Source organism: Convolutriloba macropyga, chromosome 4, assembly GCF_964194025.1.
Source record: "Convolutriloba macropyga chromosome 4, txConMacr16.3, whole genome shotgun sequence".
NCBI classification, from domain to species: Eukaryota; Metazoa; Xenacoelomorpha; order Acoela; family Convolutidae; genus Convolutriloba; species Convolutriloba macropyga.
In genome coordinates this window covers 17511426-17525565 of record NC_134471.1, presented here as the reverse complement: position 1 = coordinate 17525565, position 14140 = coordinate 17511426, and the positions used below count along the sequence as shown (strand labels likewise).

At 36.2% G+C, this 14140-nt stretch overlaps 3 protein-coding genes across 6 annotated transcripts in view; all 3 read right to left on the bottom strand.

The window, feature by feature from the left end:
• The window catches only part of LOC142338292 (uncharacterized), a 318225-nt gene that overhangs the window by 3224 nt on the left and 300861 nt on the right, over window positions 1-14140 (bottom strand). The window lies entirely within an intron of this gene.
• LOC142338291 (uncharacterized) lies at window positions 4899-6308 on the bottom strand. Its single transcript, XM_075387972.1, has one exon. It carries the CDS (start codon window positions 6224-6226, stop codon window positions 4997-4999), a length of 1230 nt encoding a protein of 409 aa, XP_075244087.1. The 5' UTR covers window positions 6227-6308; the 3' UTR covers window positions 4899-4996.
• The window catches only part of LOC142338001 (uncharacterized), a 72782-nt gene continuing 69142 nt past the window's right edge, over window positions 10501-14140 (bottom strand). The window contains exon 10 of the mRNA XM_075387634.1: window positions 10501-10710. Within this exon, the coding sequence (XP_075243749.1) occupies window positions 10501-10710 (210 nt within the window). The remainder of the gene's footprint in view (window positions 10711-14140) is intronic.

Sequence of the window (14140 nt, the reverse complement as noted above, 5' to 3'; positions counted from 1 at the left end):
TTCATGACAAAAACTGTTTTCTTTATAAAGCTGCCTGAGAAACCACCTGAATTGGAAATTACATGTTTAGCGTCTGTTTGTTTTGTTGCAAAATAGTAGAAAAGATTTGAATTAAGTTTTCAAACCAGAAGCCTTAATCGAAAATGTTATTTTCATTCAGGCTTAAATTACACATTTGTAGGTTTTATTATCCGTATCCCGCTATAGTAATAAGTAGAAACAGTAATAATTTTATAGCTCGTTGAAGTTATGTAATATTGTAATAATGTAATAATTATGTAATAATAATATTATGTAATAATGTAATACTGAGTATTTAATTCTAATTTGTTAGCAGAATGGAGAATTAATCTTTTTGACTAATTATAACAAGTTTTAGGGCAAGACAGCGGATCAAAAAACTGCGATTAGCAAACAGCATATTCGAAATTAGCCATATCATAGCCCACAAAAACGGTTTGTTCTACTTGTCCTACAGGCATTTGAAAAGGCATTTAGAGCACCGGCTACTCAACGAGAGAGGTACTAAAAACAATTCAACAATTGGACGAAAAAATATTTTAAATCTGGGAGCTGAGCGAAAAGTTTTCATATTTCTTTTTTCTTATTTGTATTAAAGGTGATTAAAAAATTTGAATGAAAATATCTAAAAATTTAGTTCACATAAACTTTGTTATAAACTCTGATTTTATGTGAAAAACAGTTTTGGTCTGAAAACTCAAAAAAAGGATAGCTCAATATAACAAAAGATTAATTTCGTCATTGCACAACGAAACTTAGAGTTTTGTATGTGTTTAAGTATAATCTCTGATCGGAAGTCACTTCGGTCTGGATTGTCTGATCATAGGTCAGTTCGCTCTGAAAGGTCTGATCATAGTCTGTATATAGTCTGGAAAATGGTCTGAAACTGAATCTTATCATGAGCGCACTACAGTCTTGAAGAAAAAGGTTTTGAATTTCGTGCTTGGTTCTTATTTAATTTAAACTGTTTTTTGTGAAGTGATTTTGTTAAGAAGGAAAAAAACCACAAATTTTGACCACTATCGAAACTCACGATTTCTTTATGAGAACACATTTGTATTCATTCTCTATAGATATAAATAAAAAACACACAACAGCAAAAACATGTTTTAAAGCGACTGAAATTTGATGGGCCCGTCTATAATGAGACTAGGTTACTTGCTGAACACAATGAGAACAAGAATTCGGAAGAAAACAATAATTCCTTTAAAAATATTAAGGAAGAGACCTTAGAGCCGTTAGCTATAAATTGAAAGCAGTAAAATGATCCATCTAAACTACTACCATAGAAGCTATCAACGCTATTAATTGACTGACTTTTCCGAAAGACAACAAAAAACAACAATGAGAGGCAAAACCAAAAAAATGACAAAATGTTGCGAGAACCGTTAGATCTATGTCTTTTTATTGTTTTATAACCGTTAAAAAAATGTCTTTTCATTGAATTCATTAAACACGTTCATTTGATCATTCTTCTAATGTCAGTTGGATATATTTTTTTGTGATTATTGGACAAAGGAACAGATTAAAACCTCAAATTTTTGTCAAATACGCAAAAAAATTACAAAACTCTTGGAAACTTTCACAGAATTTTTGAGTAGGGAAGCCCCAAGACAGTCATAGAAAAGTAGGAGATAATTCGTTAAATTTATTTACCACAATAAAAAGTCTTTTTTCTTTTTGTTTGGTAGATCTCTAATGGGACTATGCTACATGAAGAGAAATAAGATTAAAGTTTTGCAACAATCAAAACTTCGCTGGCCTTCTCCTAAAAACACATGCATTCAGCAAAATAACATCATTGGAAAACAACTTAACGCGTTGTATTGGTTCATCTAAAGTTCCTAAGGAACCCAATTGATCTATGATTGTTTAAATGAAGTCAGTAGACTGTAAAATTTATGAAAAAAGCAAAACAAAAGAAACCATTAGAAGTTCAGAAAAACGCATTGTCAAAGCCATAAGCACCTTGAGCTTTTTCTGATGACAAGAAATATATCCAATTAGCCTGCTTTCGTTGTAAATAGAACCAGTCTTTCTAAGAAGCTTGATGTAAATTTATTCTTGCCAGTAATCAACCTAAAAAACAAAGAGACCTAAGCATTTTGAAAAATAAAACAATATTGAATTTCTATTGATTATAAAATTCCGACATGAGTCCAAACCTAGCCCTGTGCACGTTCAAGAAGATAATTAATTCTTTTTTGTGTTAGGAAAACAGATCAAAAAGAAAATGAAACACTTCAGGAAACGGAAAATAAATGACGCATTTTTTAACAGTTTTTGAGTTTTTTTTTCAAAAAGACCGGAAATTATTTAAAATCCGCTAGACTCCTATAGGAAGTGAACGTGCAACTAGCCTTTATTGGACGCTTTCAGAGAATGTGACAACAGCGTTAAAGTCTCTATTTCCAACATTTAAACTAATTTAGCAAGTGATATACAAAAGCGTTTTTAGAGCAATTTTTGATTCAAACAATTCTGAAACTCTAAAAATTTAGTTTAATTTTTATCCAAAAACGCGGATAAAATCAACCAGCAAGCCTCCGCTATCTAAAACTGAAATTCATATTATTGTCGTTAAAACTTGTTGAGAAATGTTATATTGCCAAAAATTTGGTCAAAAATACAAATAATGTGAATAAACACAACGGCTTTTTGTCTATGATTCACAAAACTTTAAACCTCAATAACTCACTGAAAAAAAAACGACAACAAACAAAACCGTTTTTGATCCGAGCTGGACTGGCTTTGTAATGATACCAGACTTAAATCTCTACTATGAATATATCGATCGGCCCAAACTGACTAAACAAAAGAAAAACCAATTTGAGTATAAAATTCCTCCCCCACAAGTGGGTCAGAAGAACAACAAAAATTTTAAAGTTGTTATTTTTGTGTACCTGAAACCGAGCATACCATAACGGTTTTTTCACTACGTTTAAAGTCAAAAATATGGAAGGTCATTTTGCTCTGAAAGGTCTAACTATAGTCTGTACATAGTCTGGACAATGGGCTGGATCTCAGTCTGATCATAAGCGCACTATTGTCTGGAACATAGTCTGGGTACCGTCTGATCACAAGTTATCTTGGTCTCGAAATTCTGATCAGAGATCATTTTGTCTGGAAAGTCTGACGAGAGGTCATTTTCGTCTGATCAGAGGTCATTTCAATCTCAAAAGTCTGGTCATTGATCAATTTGGGCCTGGAGCTCAACCTGGGAACATGGGAAATAATCGACACGGGCATGAAGGAGAGAGTTTCATTATTGATTAACAACTAGCACTTTCAGGTATATTTTATTATTTTTTTAAAATTATTCGAGAAAAGATGCTTTTCAATGGATTTAAGATGCTATTTCTCTGTGTCGTCATTAATAAAACTATTCAACCTTTTGGAAAAGTTGCAAGGAAAAATGGTCTATGGAAAAATGATTTGGGACTTTTCCTTTTTCAGCTTGGACTTTGGAATGGTAATCACGAATTTTCCAAACAGAAATGCGGAAAAAGAGAAAGAAAGGAAGGAGCGGAAACAAAACGTTGGATACGAGAGAGGTTGCTAGCTTTGAAGCAATAGCACTCGGAACTTTTATAAGTTATTTTAATTAATTTTATTGAATTATAATTGACTGGGAATACGATTTTTCATTTAATTATATTCAATTTTAATCGATTTTGTCTTCTAAAATGGTAAATATAATCTATTATAATTGCAACATTTTTTGGCATTTTAATTAATTATAATGATACAAAAAAGAATTTTCGTGTGTGCGGGTAAGCTTTCTCGCGCAACACATCAATTATGCTACAAACATTTGAGCCAGTTGAATTTTATACTTTACTTCAATTTCCAAAAAATTTGCAAGGAATACCCTAGTACAGAGATTGTGGGGTAATAATATAGTGACTTGCTGGGCCCACAATGGGGGTGAATTTGGGTGTTACTGAGTTTGCAACGGAGGGGGACACAAAAATTTTCTTCGAATTTTTTAATAGTTTTTTGGTGTTTTGGCCAAACGCCAAAAAAAAACAAAAAATCGAATAAAATGATAAAAAACAAAAACAAAATTGGAGTAAAAATGGTTTCAGGTCTCAAAGGACAATTTTTTGTTGTCCTCATTTTACCAGGCGAGCCTCAAAATTGAAAAAAAAACTTCAAAAAAATTTAGAAAAAAATTTGAAGTAATAAAATTGTGTAATATATATTGCGCTGGTTTTTAGGTCTCAAAACTGTTGATACAAACTTTCCAGCAGAGCCCCAACGTTAATTTTGTTTATTTCCTCAGTATAACTTATATCAAATGTTTTATTAATAAACTTGGTCATCAACCACGGCTTACCAATTAGTTGAGAAATAGAGAGTTTGACTGTTTGCTGCATTCTTCAAGTCTGTTGCCATCAATCAATCAATCTGCTCAAATCTTCTTTTCAACCTTTACATGATCAAGCATGTGAAAAAGTTATTTATCAGTGACCTACCCAAAGCCTGTCTTTCAGTGACATCCTAATCAACGATAAAATAAACAAACTACAAAAATTTTGAAAAATTACCATTTTGTATCATTTATTATAGCATAAAAATTGCACTATTTTTTATAGAATTGACACTATTTAGTGACAATGCTTTTTAAATACCTATCGATTAACTAGCAAACAAGATTTTTAGATTTTAAAGGTTTGCTCCTGATCAACAAGAGGAGAGTTTGAAGTGAGTGTCTGGCGAATAAGATGATTCATCAATGTTGATTGAACTAGATTAAAGTTAAAAAACAGACATTATTAATTTAGTTTCAATTTATATCAATTTTATAATAAACTTACAAATTTATTAAAATGTATCCATAAAAAGTTCATTGTCGAAAAATTGTTGGCATGAAATTGTCTATGTCATTAAAATAGTCATCAAAATGGTCTTGAAATAGATACTGGTCTTTGAAATCTGTCTGAATAGTTTTGTTTTTCGGTTGTATCTACTTCTATTGTGGTTGCGACGCTTGTGAATTGAAATCGGAGCTGTGTTGGCTTTCGAAGGTCTCAGCCAAATAGTGTGCGGGTTCAAACCCGGTGGGAGGTTGATTTTGATAAGAACTATGTGAAAAATGGATTTCCAATGGTTCCTTGTTCAAGTTAAGACAGTTATATGGAATCGTTGGCCGATCAACAATTTGTGCGATTAAACTTGGCTGGTATGCTGGAATTGGAACCATATTTCCTCCATACATAGATAATGGTGTTGGCGGTAGTAAAATGTGACCTGCTGTTTGAAGGGCAATGTTGCTTACGTTACAATGATTTGGGACGCTCTGACCTGACGGAGAATCGAACTGCGTTTGAATTGTCAAAGGCTGGCACACGCTCCTATTTGGAACCGTACGTGATAAAGGCTTCATTTCTTGGCCTTTTTTGACCATGTATTCGCGTATTTTGGTGATTGCGTGCCTTCTGCTGAAATTTCCTTGCTTGAAATCTTCTAAGTTAGCTGGGTGAATTGACCAATAGAATCCTTTTCCGTCCGTGCTGCGCTCTGATTTGACGAAGCATTCGTTAAAGGAGAGATTATGTCTTATACTGTTTCGCCAGCTGTTGTCCTTTCTGTTCCTGTAATACGAGTAATTGTGGGTGATAAAGTCGTAAATTTGAGATAGCAACATTTTGTTGGTCGGGTTTGAATTTATAGCCATTCCAATTAGAGCGATGTAGGAAGAGGTAGGTTTGCCCATCGAGCCCGCAGTTGGTGTTGGCGAATTAACTGAAGGTTCTGCTGGAATTGTGACGTCATTGCTGTAGGGTTCTTGTTGCGGCGTATTAGAGTCTGTGGAAATTGGGGGACAGTTTTGTGTAGTTTCTGTTGAGGTAGTGATGGTGTCCCGGTGTTGGTTGCTTTTAAGAATGAAATCTGTGTTGGGTTTGTCTGAAGGTGGGTTATTTGAGTGGGTTTTGGTGAGAGGTGTAATATCTTGCGAAGTAGATTGATGTGTATTACTTGAACTCGGTGGCGAGATACAAGTTGACATTATGACTGGTGTAGAAAAAGCAAGTGTTTTATTGTCAAAGTATTCAAGTTTTTTCGCTGAAACGGGTGCAACTGTCTGGTATGTGTTGCAGGTACTGGTGTACAAGTTTTCTAGCGATGCTGTCTTCAATGCTGGTTCATTGTCCAAAATTGAATCTATCCTGAAGGCTAACTTTGCCGGCCTTTTCGACATTGTCAAAATTTATATAAATTTGCGGGAAAAAATTTAATCTAATTGTCAAGAAAAATTAGTTTTTTAAGTCAGCTGCCGAATTGATCTCAGTGAATTTTGTTTTGAGAAATGTTGAGATAAATGTTATATTTTATAGATCGATTTTATATTCAGACTAAATGCGTTTATGCCTAACCTGTACTGAGTTTATTGTGTTTTGCAAACTAAATTAATTATAATGATAATGTCTTCCCTCAATTTTGGCAACTTTGATGATTTTGTATTGGTATTGTTGGCGATAGTTTTGATAATTGATTAATTAATTGCTTTGTTGGATGAGTTGTTGTGACTCTTTTTGGAGATGAGCAATAATTATCTTTATGATGAATTTCTTATTGATTGTTGGCTAATAATGCTATGTCTAAAAATTACGCAACATTCGCGCATGTAGTACAGCGTGTTGTGATGCATCCTATGAACGAATAAAAATTTCCGTTTTTGTTTTCAATAACAGTCATTGCATCTTTTCTGTTTTGCCCCCCCCCCCCCCCCCCCCCCCCCCCAGGGTTTTTTACGCCCCCCCCCCCCCCCCCGTTAGAAGTTAAATGTTGTTATATAGCACATTGCTATGTAAAAAATAGCACGTGCGCCTGGGGAGGGGGCGTAAAAGATATAAGCCGAATAAGCTGGGGGGGGGGGGGGGGGGGGGTTGGCAAAACAGAATAGATCCCAATCATTTTACAAATAAACTCCTGCAAAAATGGCAACCAGTTCTCAGAGAATCAAATATATCTTTTTTGTATGGTTTGATTTGAAATGTCTGACAAAAATGGAAGAGGGAACTTGCTGTTACAGTGTAATATGATCAGACAAGGAAATTTGATAAAAATATAATCAATATAAGAAATTTGATAAAAATATAAGAAATTTGATAAAAATATAATCAAAATATAATCAATATTTGATAAAAAATATAATCAATAGTGGGTGGGTGGGTGGCTGAAACACATCAGTACGAGAGCCATTCTGGGAGGTCAGTACGAGAGTAATGCACTGTATCAAAAGAGAGAAGACCAATGTATTAGTGCACAGCAGTGATGGACGGGACCCCGGGTCGAGGTTTGGTCAAAAATAATGTAAGATTAGCGGTGAACAACGGTGAAAAAAAAACTTTTTTCGCCGCAAAGCGCCGGCATCTTTTATCGTTGAATGCATAGATAGTGGTGAATATTTGCAAGATTAGCGTTGAATTTAGCGGTGAATATTTGTAAGATTTGCGGGATCTATTCTGCTTCGCTCCCCCCCCCCCCCCCGTGTGTTTTATGCCCCCAGTTACAAATTATATGTTGTTATATAGCACGTTACTATGTAAAAAAATAGCACGTGCGCCTGAGGGTCGTAAAAAATATAAGCTCACTAAGCTGGGGGGGGGGGGGAGGGCCGAAATAGAATAGATCCCATTTGCGATTTTAGCGGTTAATTTTTTTTTCGCCGCATCCTGGTAGCGCTGTACATGATTAGCCAAGTGAGCAATATCGCATACTCGACAAGTACTACAGGACATGCAATGAACTCATGTTGTGTACGTTCATGTCAGCATCGATCGCAAAAGGTGAACACCTGTCCGCCCTAGTTGAGAAATTTTTGGTTTTTAAACATAAGAAATTGTCGGTATCGTACTCATTTGTAGTGCCAGTGCAGGTTTTATGCATATGAAGACATCGACGTATCTGAAGTCCAATATTATTTGATCTGAAGCGATTTTTGTAGTTGTGTGTGTCCTTTTTAAATGATCTCAAACAAAGTTTGTAGCAATCATGTTAGTCCCTGTCTTTCTGTTGGTCTTTCTTTTACGCAATTTTTCGCTTGACCGATTTTTTGTCTGACCCATTTGACAATTCGTCCTTAAAAATGGGATAAACAGGTAACACCCAGCGGGCAATAAATTCTCTTAGAGCCTTTCAGCTCACTAGTCTCCGAGTATGCTATTCGCAAACTGTTTTGAAGACTTACACTTATGGAGTGAAGGCGGTTCTCAGAGGTTGACCGCCACCTCCCTCCTCCTCCCCCCCCCCCAAAAAAAAGGAACATCCCCCATCCCCACCCTGCACATCGTTCAGGCCGTATGTGTCCCATGAAGCCACAAAAACCTACCGCCACTGCCCCCCACACCGTTAAGCCAACCCACCCCCCCCCCCCCATCAGCCCCCATTGAATCACCCCACTGCGCTCACCTCACGCACCTTCAATTAAGCTAAAACTAGCTTCACTAAACCGTGGCTGGCTACTGACAAAGCTAATCTCTCGACCGTCATGAGAGCAAATCACCCAGCATTAGCCGGTTATGTTTAATTGCTCTCAAAGGAAGTTTGTATCAATTATATTAGTTCTGTTGGTTTTTTTAATTGCGAGTTTGCTTGACGGATTTTTCGTCTGACCCAATCGAAGTTGTCCTCAACAACAGGATAAACAGGTAGCGCCCAGCGGGCATTAGTTCTGTGGATCTTTTCCATTTTTGCAACCCCCCCCCCCCGCCTAGTGGGCGCATTTTATTTGCACCCCCCGACGCACGAGTCATATTTTTTACATAATGATTTACTATGCAATGGCACGTGCTCTGTAACGGGGTTTAAGAAACGTACTGGGGGCACAAGCGGAAAACATCCAGTTCTCTTTTACCCTATCAGCTCAATAGTCTGCAAGTATGCGATTCACAGAAACAGTTTTGGCAACTTTTACTTATGGTGTGCAGTGCGGTTCTTAGAGGTTGACCCCCTACCACCACTCCCTCACATCAGCCCCCCCCCAAAATACACACATTAGCCCCCCCTTCAACTCCCCCAATTCCTACCCCCAATTATATTAGTCCTGTTGGTCTTTTTTAATGCAATTTTATGGTTGACCGATTCATTTCTGTCTGACCCATTTGACTTTTTGTCCTCAAATTCGGGATAAACAGGTAGCCTCACTAAACCGTGGCTAGCAACTAACGAAGGAAACCGTTCGTTTGATATCACTTCGCCCTAGGCGGTTTTGTTGGTATCGACAGAAACGATTCAATCAGTTACAGTATGCCTAAATAGAAAAACCGAAGAAGTATAACTAATGAAAAATGAAACTAAGTGGTAGAACAAAAAAGTAAAAAAAACAAAGAACGCAAAATTTAGAAACAAAGAGAAAATAAGTAGTGTCAAGTAGTGAAGTACTGTCAAAACAATTAGTTTTCAATTCTTGTAAGTCAACTACCTAAGTTCTTATGTTGGTTATGGCAACAGGGTTGGTTATGGCAACAGCGAGGGGGCAGCGGCGGCAGGGGTCTTTGTATGCACGGGGCCCTTATGGCCTGAACAATGGCAGGGATGGGGATTGGGGGACGGGGGGTGTTGTGGGGGAAGGAGGCGTGGTCACCCTCTAAAAACTGCACCTCACACCATACGTACAGGTCTCCAAAACAGTTTCTCTGAATCCCATACATGGAGACTAGATAGCAGAAATGCTCTAAGATAACTTAATACCCACTGGGCCATACCTGTTTTTCCAATGTTTGAGAACGAAAGTCCAATGGGTCAGACGAAAAATCGGTCAAGCAAAAAAATTGCTTAAAAAAACCAACAGAAATAATATAATCGCTATAAACTTTGTTTGGGAGCAACTTAACATTGCCGGAAGACTCCGGAACTGAATTGAAGTAGATATTGACTTACGGTGTCAATCTTTTATGAGATCTGATGGACGATGTTATAAGACTACTAGTTTTTTCATGTATTTTTGTCAGTTTGTTGACACATGTTACACGGTTTCAGAATTACCTGTGAAGCTACAATTCATTTTCGGCGAGAGCAAATTTCATGGATTCAAAAATGATTTCCAGTTTGATAACATTTTTTATCTCATTATCAAAACTTAAACCGCCTATTGTGTCGGAAGAATTGCTCTTGAACGACAAGCGAGGCAGTTTAATTCAGGGGATGTAGCCTGAATTTTTCAGGCTATTTATCAATTTTTCTTTATGTGCGCAAAAAAAGCGTGAAAGAATGTTAAAGCGTGAAAAATCACTTGAGAAGTCAAAGAATGTTCTAGAAGAAAAGCGCAAAAACGGTCAAGCAAAAAATTTGCATAAAAAAGACCAACACGTTTACAATAACTGCTATGAACTTCGTTCAAGAGCAGTTAATAATCAATATGCCCTTACCTACAATTTTTCTTCATGGGTGGAAAAAAGCGTGAAAACGTTTTAAAAAAGCGGGAAAAAGTCACTTGAGAAGTCAAAGAATGTTCTAGAAGAAAAGCACTTACTAAACCTCCCAGTCTCGTTCTGAATTGTACATTCCGACTGGTGCTCTCGCATTTTTCATATTAATAGTGGTCGTCTGAGTGGGCTGTGGTTTAATGCGTGAATTAGACACTGTCCCTGTACCTGCCCCGGTGCTAGATGAATTCGACGAATTAGACGAATTAGGTTGTTGCCTCTTTGCCAGTCTGTAATTCAGCTGATCTAGTTGCCACTAAACATTAACCCACAGTACAAGTGAGATAACTTTTGTTTTTACTTTTTTTTACGTTTTAAATTTTTTTACTTATTAATCAAACATTACCAAGTAACTTTGTTGAAAATAAATATATTACTTATTAAATTAAAGTAAATCGTATTAAATATTACAACGCAATAATAAAATATCTGAGGCTCCTCCTTATAGAGTTAACAAATAATTTGACTTTAGTTTAACTCTATGAGAATTGATCTGAAAACTGCAAAAAAAAACAACATAACCGACTAACTTTGGGCAAATTGCTCTCAAACGACCGGCGAGCTGTTGGCTTCGTGAGTAGCTAGCCATGGTTTAGTGAGGCTAGCTTTTGCTTAATTGAAGGGGCGTGAGGCGAGCGCAATAGATGATGAAATCACGTCACATAACAGCAGCTGAAGCGCAGCATCAACAAAAGAGTTAAGGAGAGAGAGAGAGAGAGAGAGAGAGAGAGAGAGTGCCTGAGATGAAACGTGAACGAAAAAGAGAAAAAAGAAACCCCAAACAACAAAGAGAGCGAGAGAGAGAGAGAGAGAGAGAGAGAGAGAGAGCTAGGAGTATTTTCCATGAAGAGACCCGACTCTGTAACCTCTAGTTTTCTAGCCTGCTTAGTAATTAAACAATACAGAAAAAAACTAAAAATGCAAAATTCAAAAAAACAGTTTCCACATTTTGCAGCGAAAAAGTTTAAAACCATTTTTTTTCTCTGGAGTTCCGCCATGTAACTCATCTGAAAGACTTGTATAGTTTCGTTGGTCAGTAATGATAAAATGAGAAAAAACATTCAAATGCTTAAAACAATTGCAAGTTTTAACAAAATCTTGCTAAAATTCGTGATAGTTATATCTTCAAAACGATTTTTTTGTCTCAAGAGACTATCCAGTATCCCTATTTAGAGCTTTAAATAGTTTCACTGGCTCAAAAAGATCCATTAAATTGAACATGAAAATAATTTATATTTTGCTTAAATTCGATTCATTAAAATATTGACAACCATTCCATTAACTCTTCAAAGTATGCAACTGCTTATTATCAAGCCTCGCAGGTGTTCTCTTGGCACATGATGCCGGAAAAAATTTATTAAAAAATCAAAAAACTTGAAAAAGTTGCAAATATTTTAAAACCAAAAAACAGCCTCAATTCATGATTTTAAAACAGTGAAAAATTTTCCATTACATCTAGGAGCTATGCAGTAACCCAATTATCAAACACTAGAGGTTTCTCAGCTCTTCAGGCTATTAAAACCTAAAAAATGGACAGAAAAAATTCAAAAAACTTGAAACTTTATTATATTAAAAAGTTGAAAACTGTTCAAAGAACAATAAAAATTTTTCATTAAAATATTATCACACCTCCAAGGAGATTTTAGGGCCCCGGTGCCCGGAAAAACTTGAAAATTGACAGTAAACTTGAAAATTGCAAGTTTTGTCGAACAAATGCTAAAAATTCGTGATGGTAAATTGTTGAAAACCATTCCATTACCACTAGAAACTGTGCAGTAATCTATTATCATACTCTAGAGGAGCTTCCTTGAGACCTAGGGCTGAAAAACTCAAAAAATTAGAAAAATTTCCAAAAATTTTGAAAAAAAATGTGAAAGCTGGTTACATTTATGCCTTGCAAAACACCTTTATCAACTTTGACCAGCCTCAATTTGAGAATGTTCCAACAAAACTTCGGAAAATGACAAAAAACACGAAAAAATGCAACATTGAGAGTCTTTAATTACCGTCTTCTTTCAAGTTTTTCTCAAAGTCTTGAATCAAATCTTGAAATAGATTAAAACGCATTACTTTTGTAACCCCACTTCAAATTTAACAAGTGAGTGCAAATGTCTTTTTGTATGATAATTGCGGTATGATGGCAAACTTATCAAACGATAGAATCACGTAAACACTCATTAAGACTCAGGAAAAAACGACAATATGAATTCAAATCCGGCAGTCGATTCAATAGTAGACTTTGAAAAAAACTTGAAAGAAGACGGTAATTAATTGCTCTCAAACGAAGTTTGTAGCAATTATATTAGTCCTGTCGGTCTTTTTTTTGCGATTTTTCGCTTGACCATTTTTTTGTCTGACGCTTTTGACTTCTTGTCCTTAAAAACGGGGTGAATAGGTAGCGCCCAGCGGGTATTAAGTTTCATTAGAGGCTCTTAGCCGCGTTAAGTAGTCCTTCAAGTGCTTAGTGTGGTGAAGTTACTGGGAAGGCCGTAGTTTAAGGTTAATAAGTCATTTTTAGAAGTTTTTGACAATCGTTAAAAAATTTGTCTCATCAATACAATTTATTGATTTTTTGTGTACAAAATAGAACTAGTTCGCTAGTTCCCAAACAAAATTACAACTAACTTTAAAAACAATAGTAGTATCGTATATGTACAGGAAGATCGGGGGGGGGGGAGCTCCTTTGGAGATCCGTTCGGCAGAGGGGGATCACTGATCCCTTAGGGGAGATCCTTCGAGATCCTTTCGGCAGAGGGGGATCACTGACACCTTAGGGGAGATCTTTCATGTTAAGAAAGTGGTAATTGCGCTACATGTATCTGTCTGGTGGCTTATTGTTAGTATATATATTTCGCGAGTGTGAGGGAAGATCCTTCATGTTAGCGGTATTTTCGCTACATGTATTTGTGTGAATATACTTTGGTTGGGAGCTCAAGTGGTCAGTCCTAGGAGTTACGATTAGGATTCATTTTGCCAGAATAATATTTGTAGAAAAGGATTGTCGAAACGATAGCAACCATTGATCTAAAAAATATTCATGAAATTTACCTGGAGATAAAGAACAGTTATCCAAAGTACGGTGAAAGGTTTCTGTATTTTCCAGCTGCTTGCCAATACCTTGATCCTGATATTGATTTGGAGGCAACATTGAAGCTGAGACCGTATGGAGGTCTAATTGGAATTGAAAATTCGTCGCTGGACAACTACTTCAAATCGTTCAAAATACTTCTACTTCATGCAATACTCCACGATGCATCGGGTTTTATAGCAGAGTACAGTCGTAAAGGCCCTGGATACTCCTATGTGTTACCTTGTCCAATTACGAACGAGTATTTGGGTCACATCACGGGATTGGCTTTTTGTTTGCTTGTGAAGACGTTCAAAAACAATTTGTTCACTTTGTTGGAATGCTGAAACAAGAAATAGTGATATTGGATTTTGAAGGTTTTCGTTACAAGAAAACTGGTTTTATAATAAAAGAGTTATCGCTTTGTTCAAATAATTATTCGGACACAATTCTTTTTCTTCCGCCAGTTTCCTACAACTCACTTTCCGCTAGTGACAGGAGATCTCATAAGTGGGTTACTAAATTTTTACATGGTTTGTCTTGGAACAGCGGTACTTATCCTTATTGGTTTCTATCACAAAATTTTGTCGCCATTAAACTTCGGTTTCCGTTAGGGAAA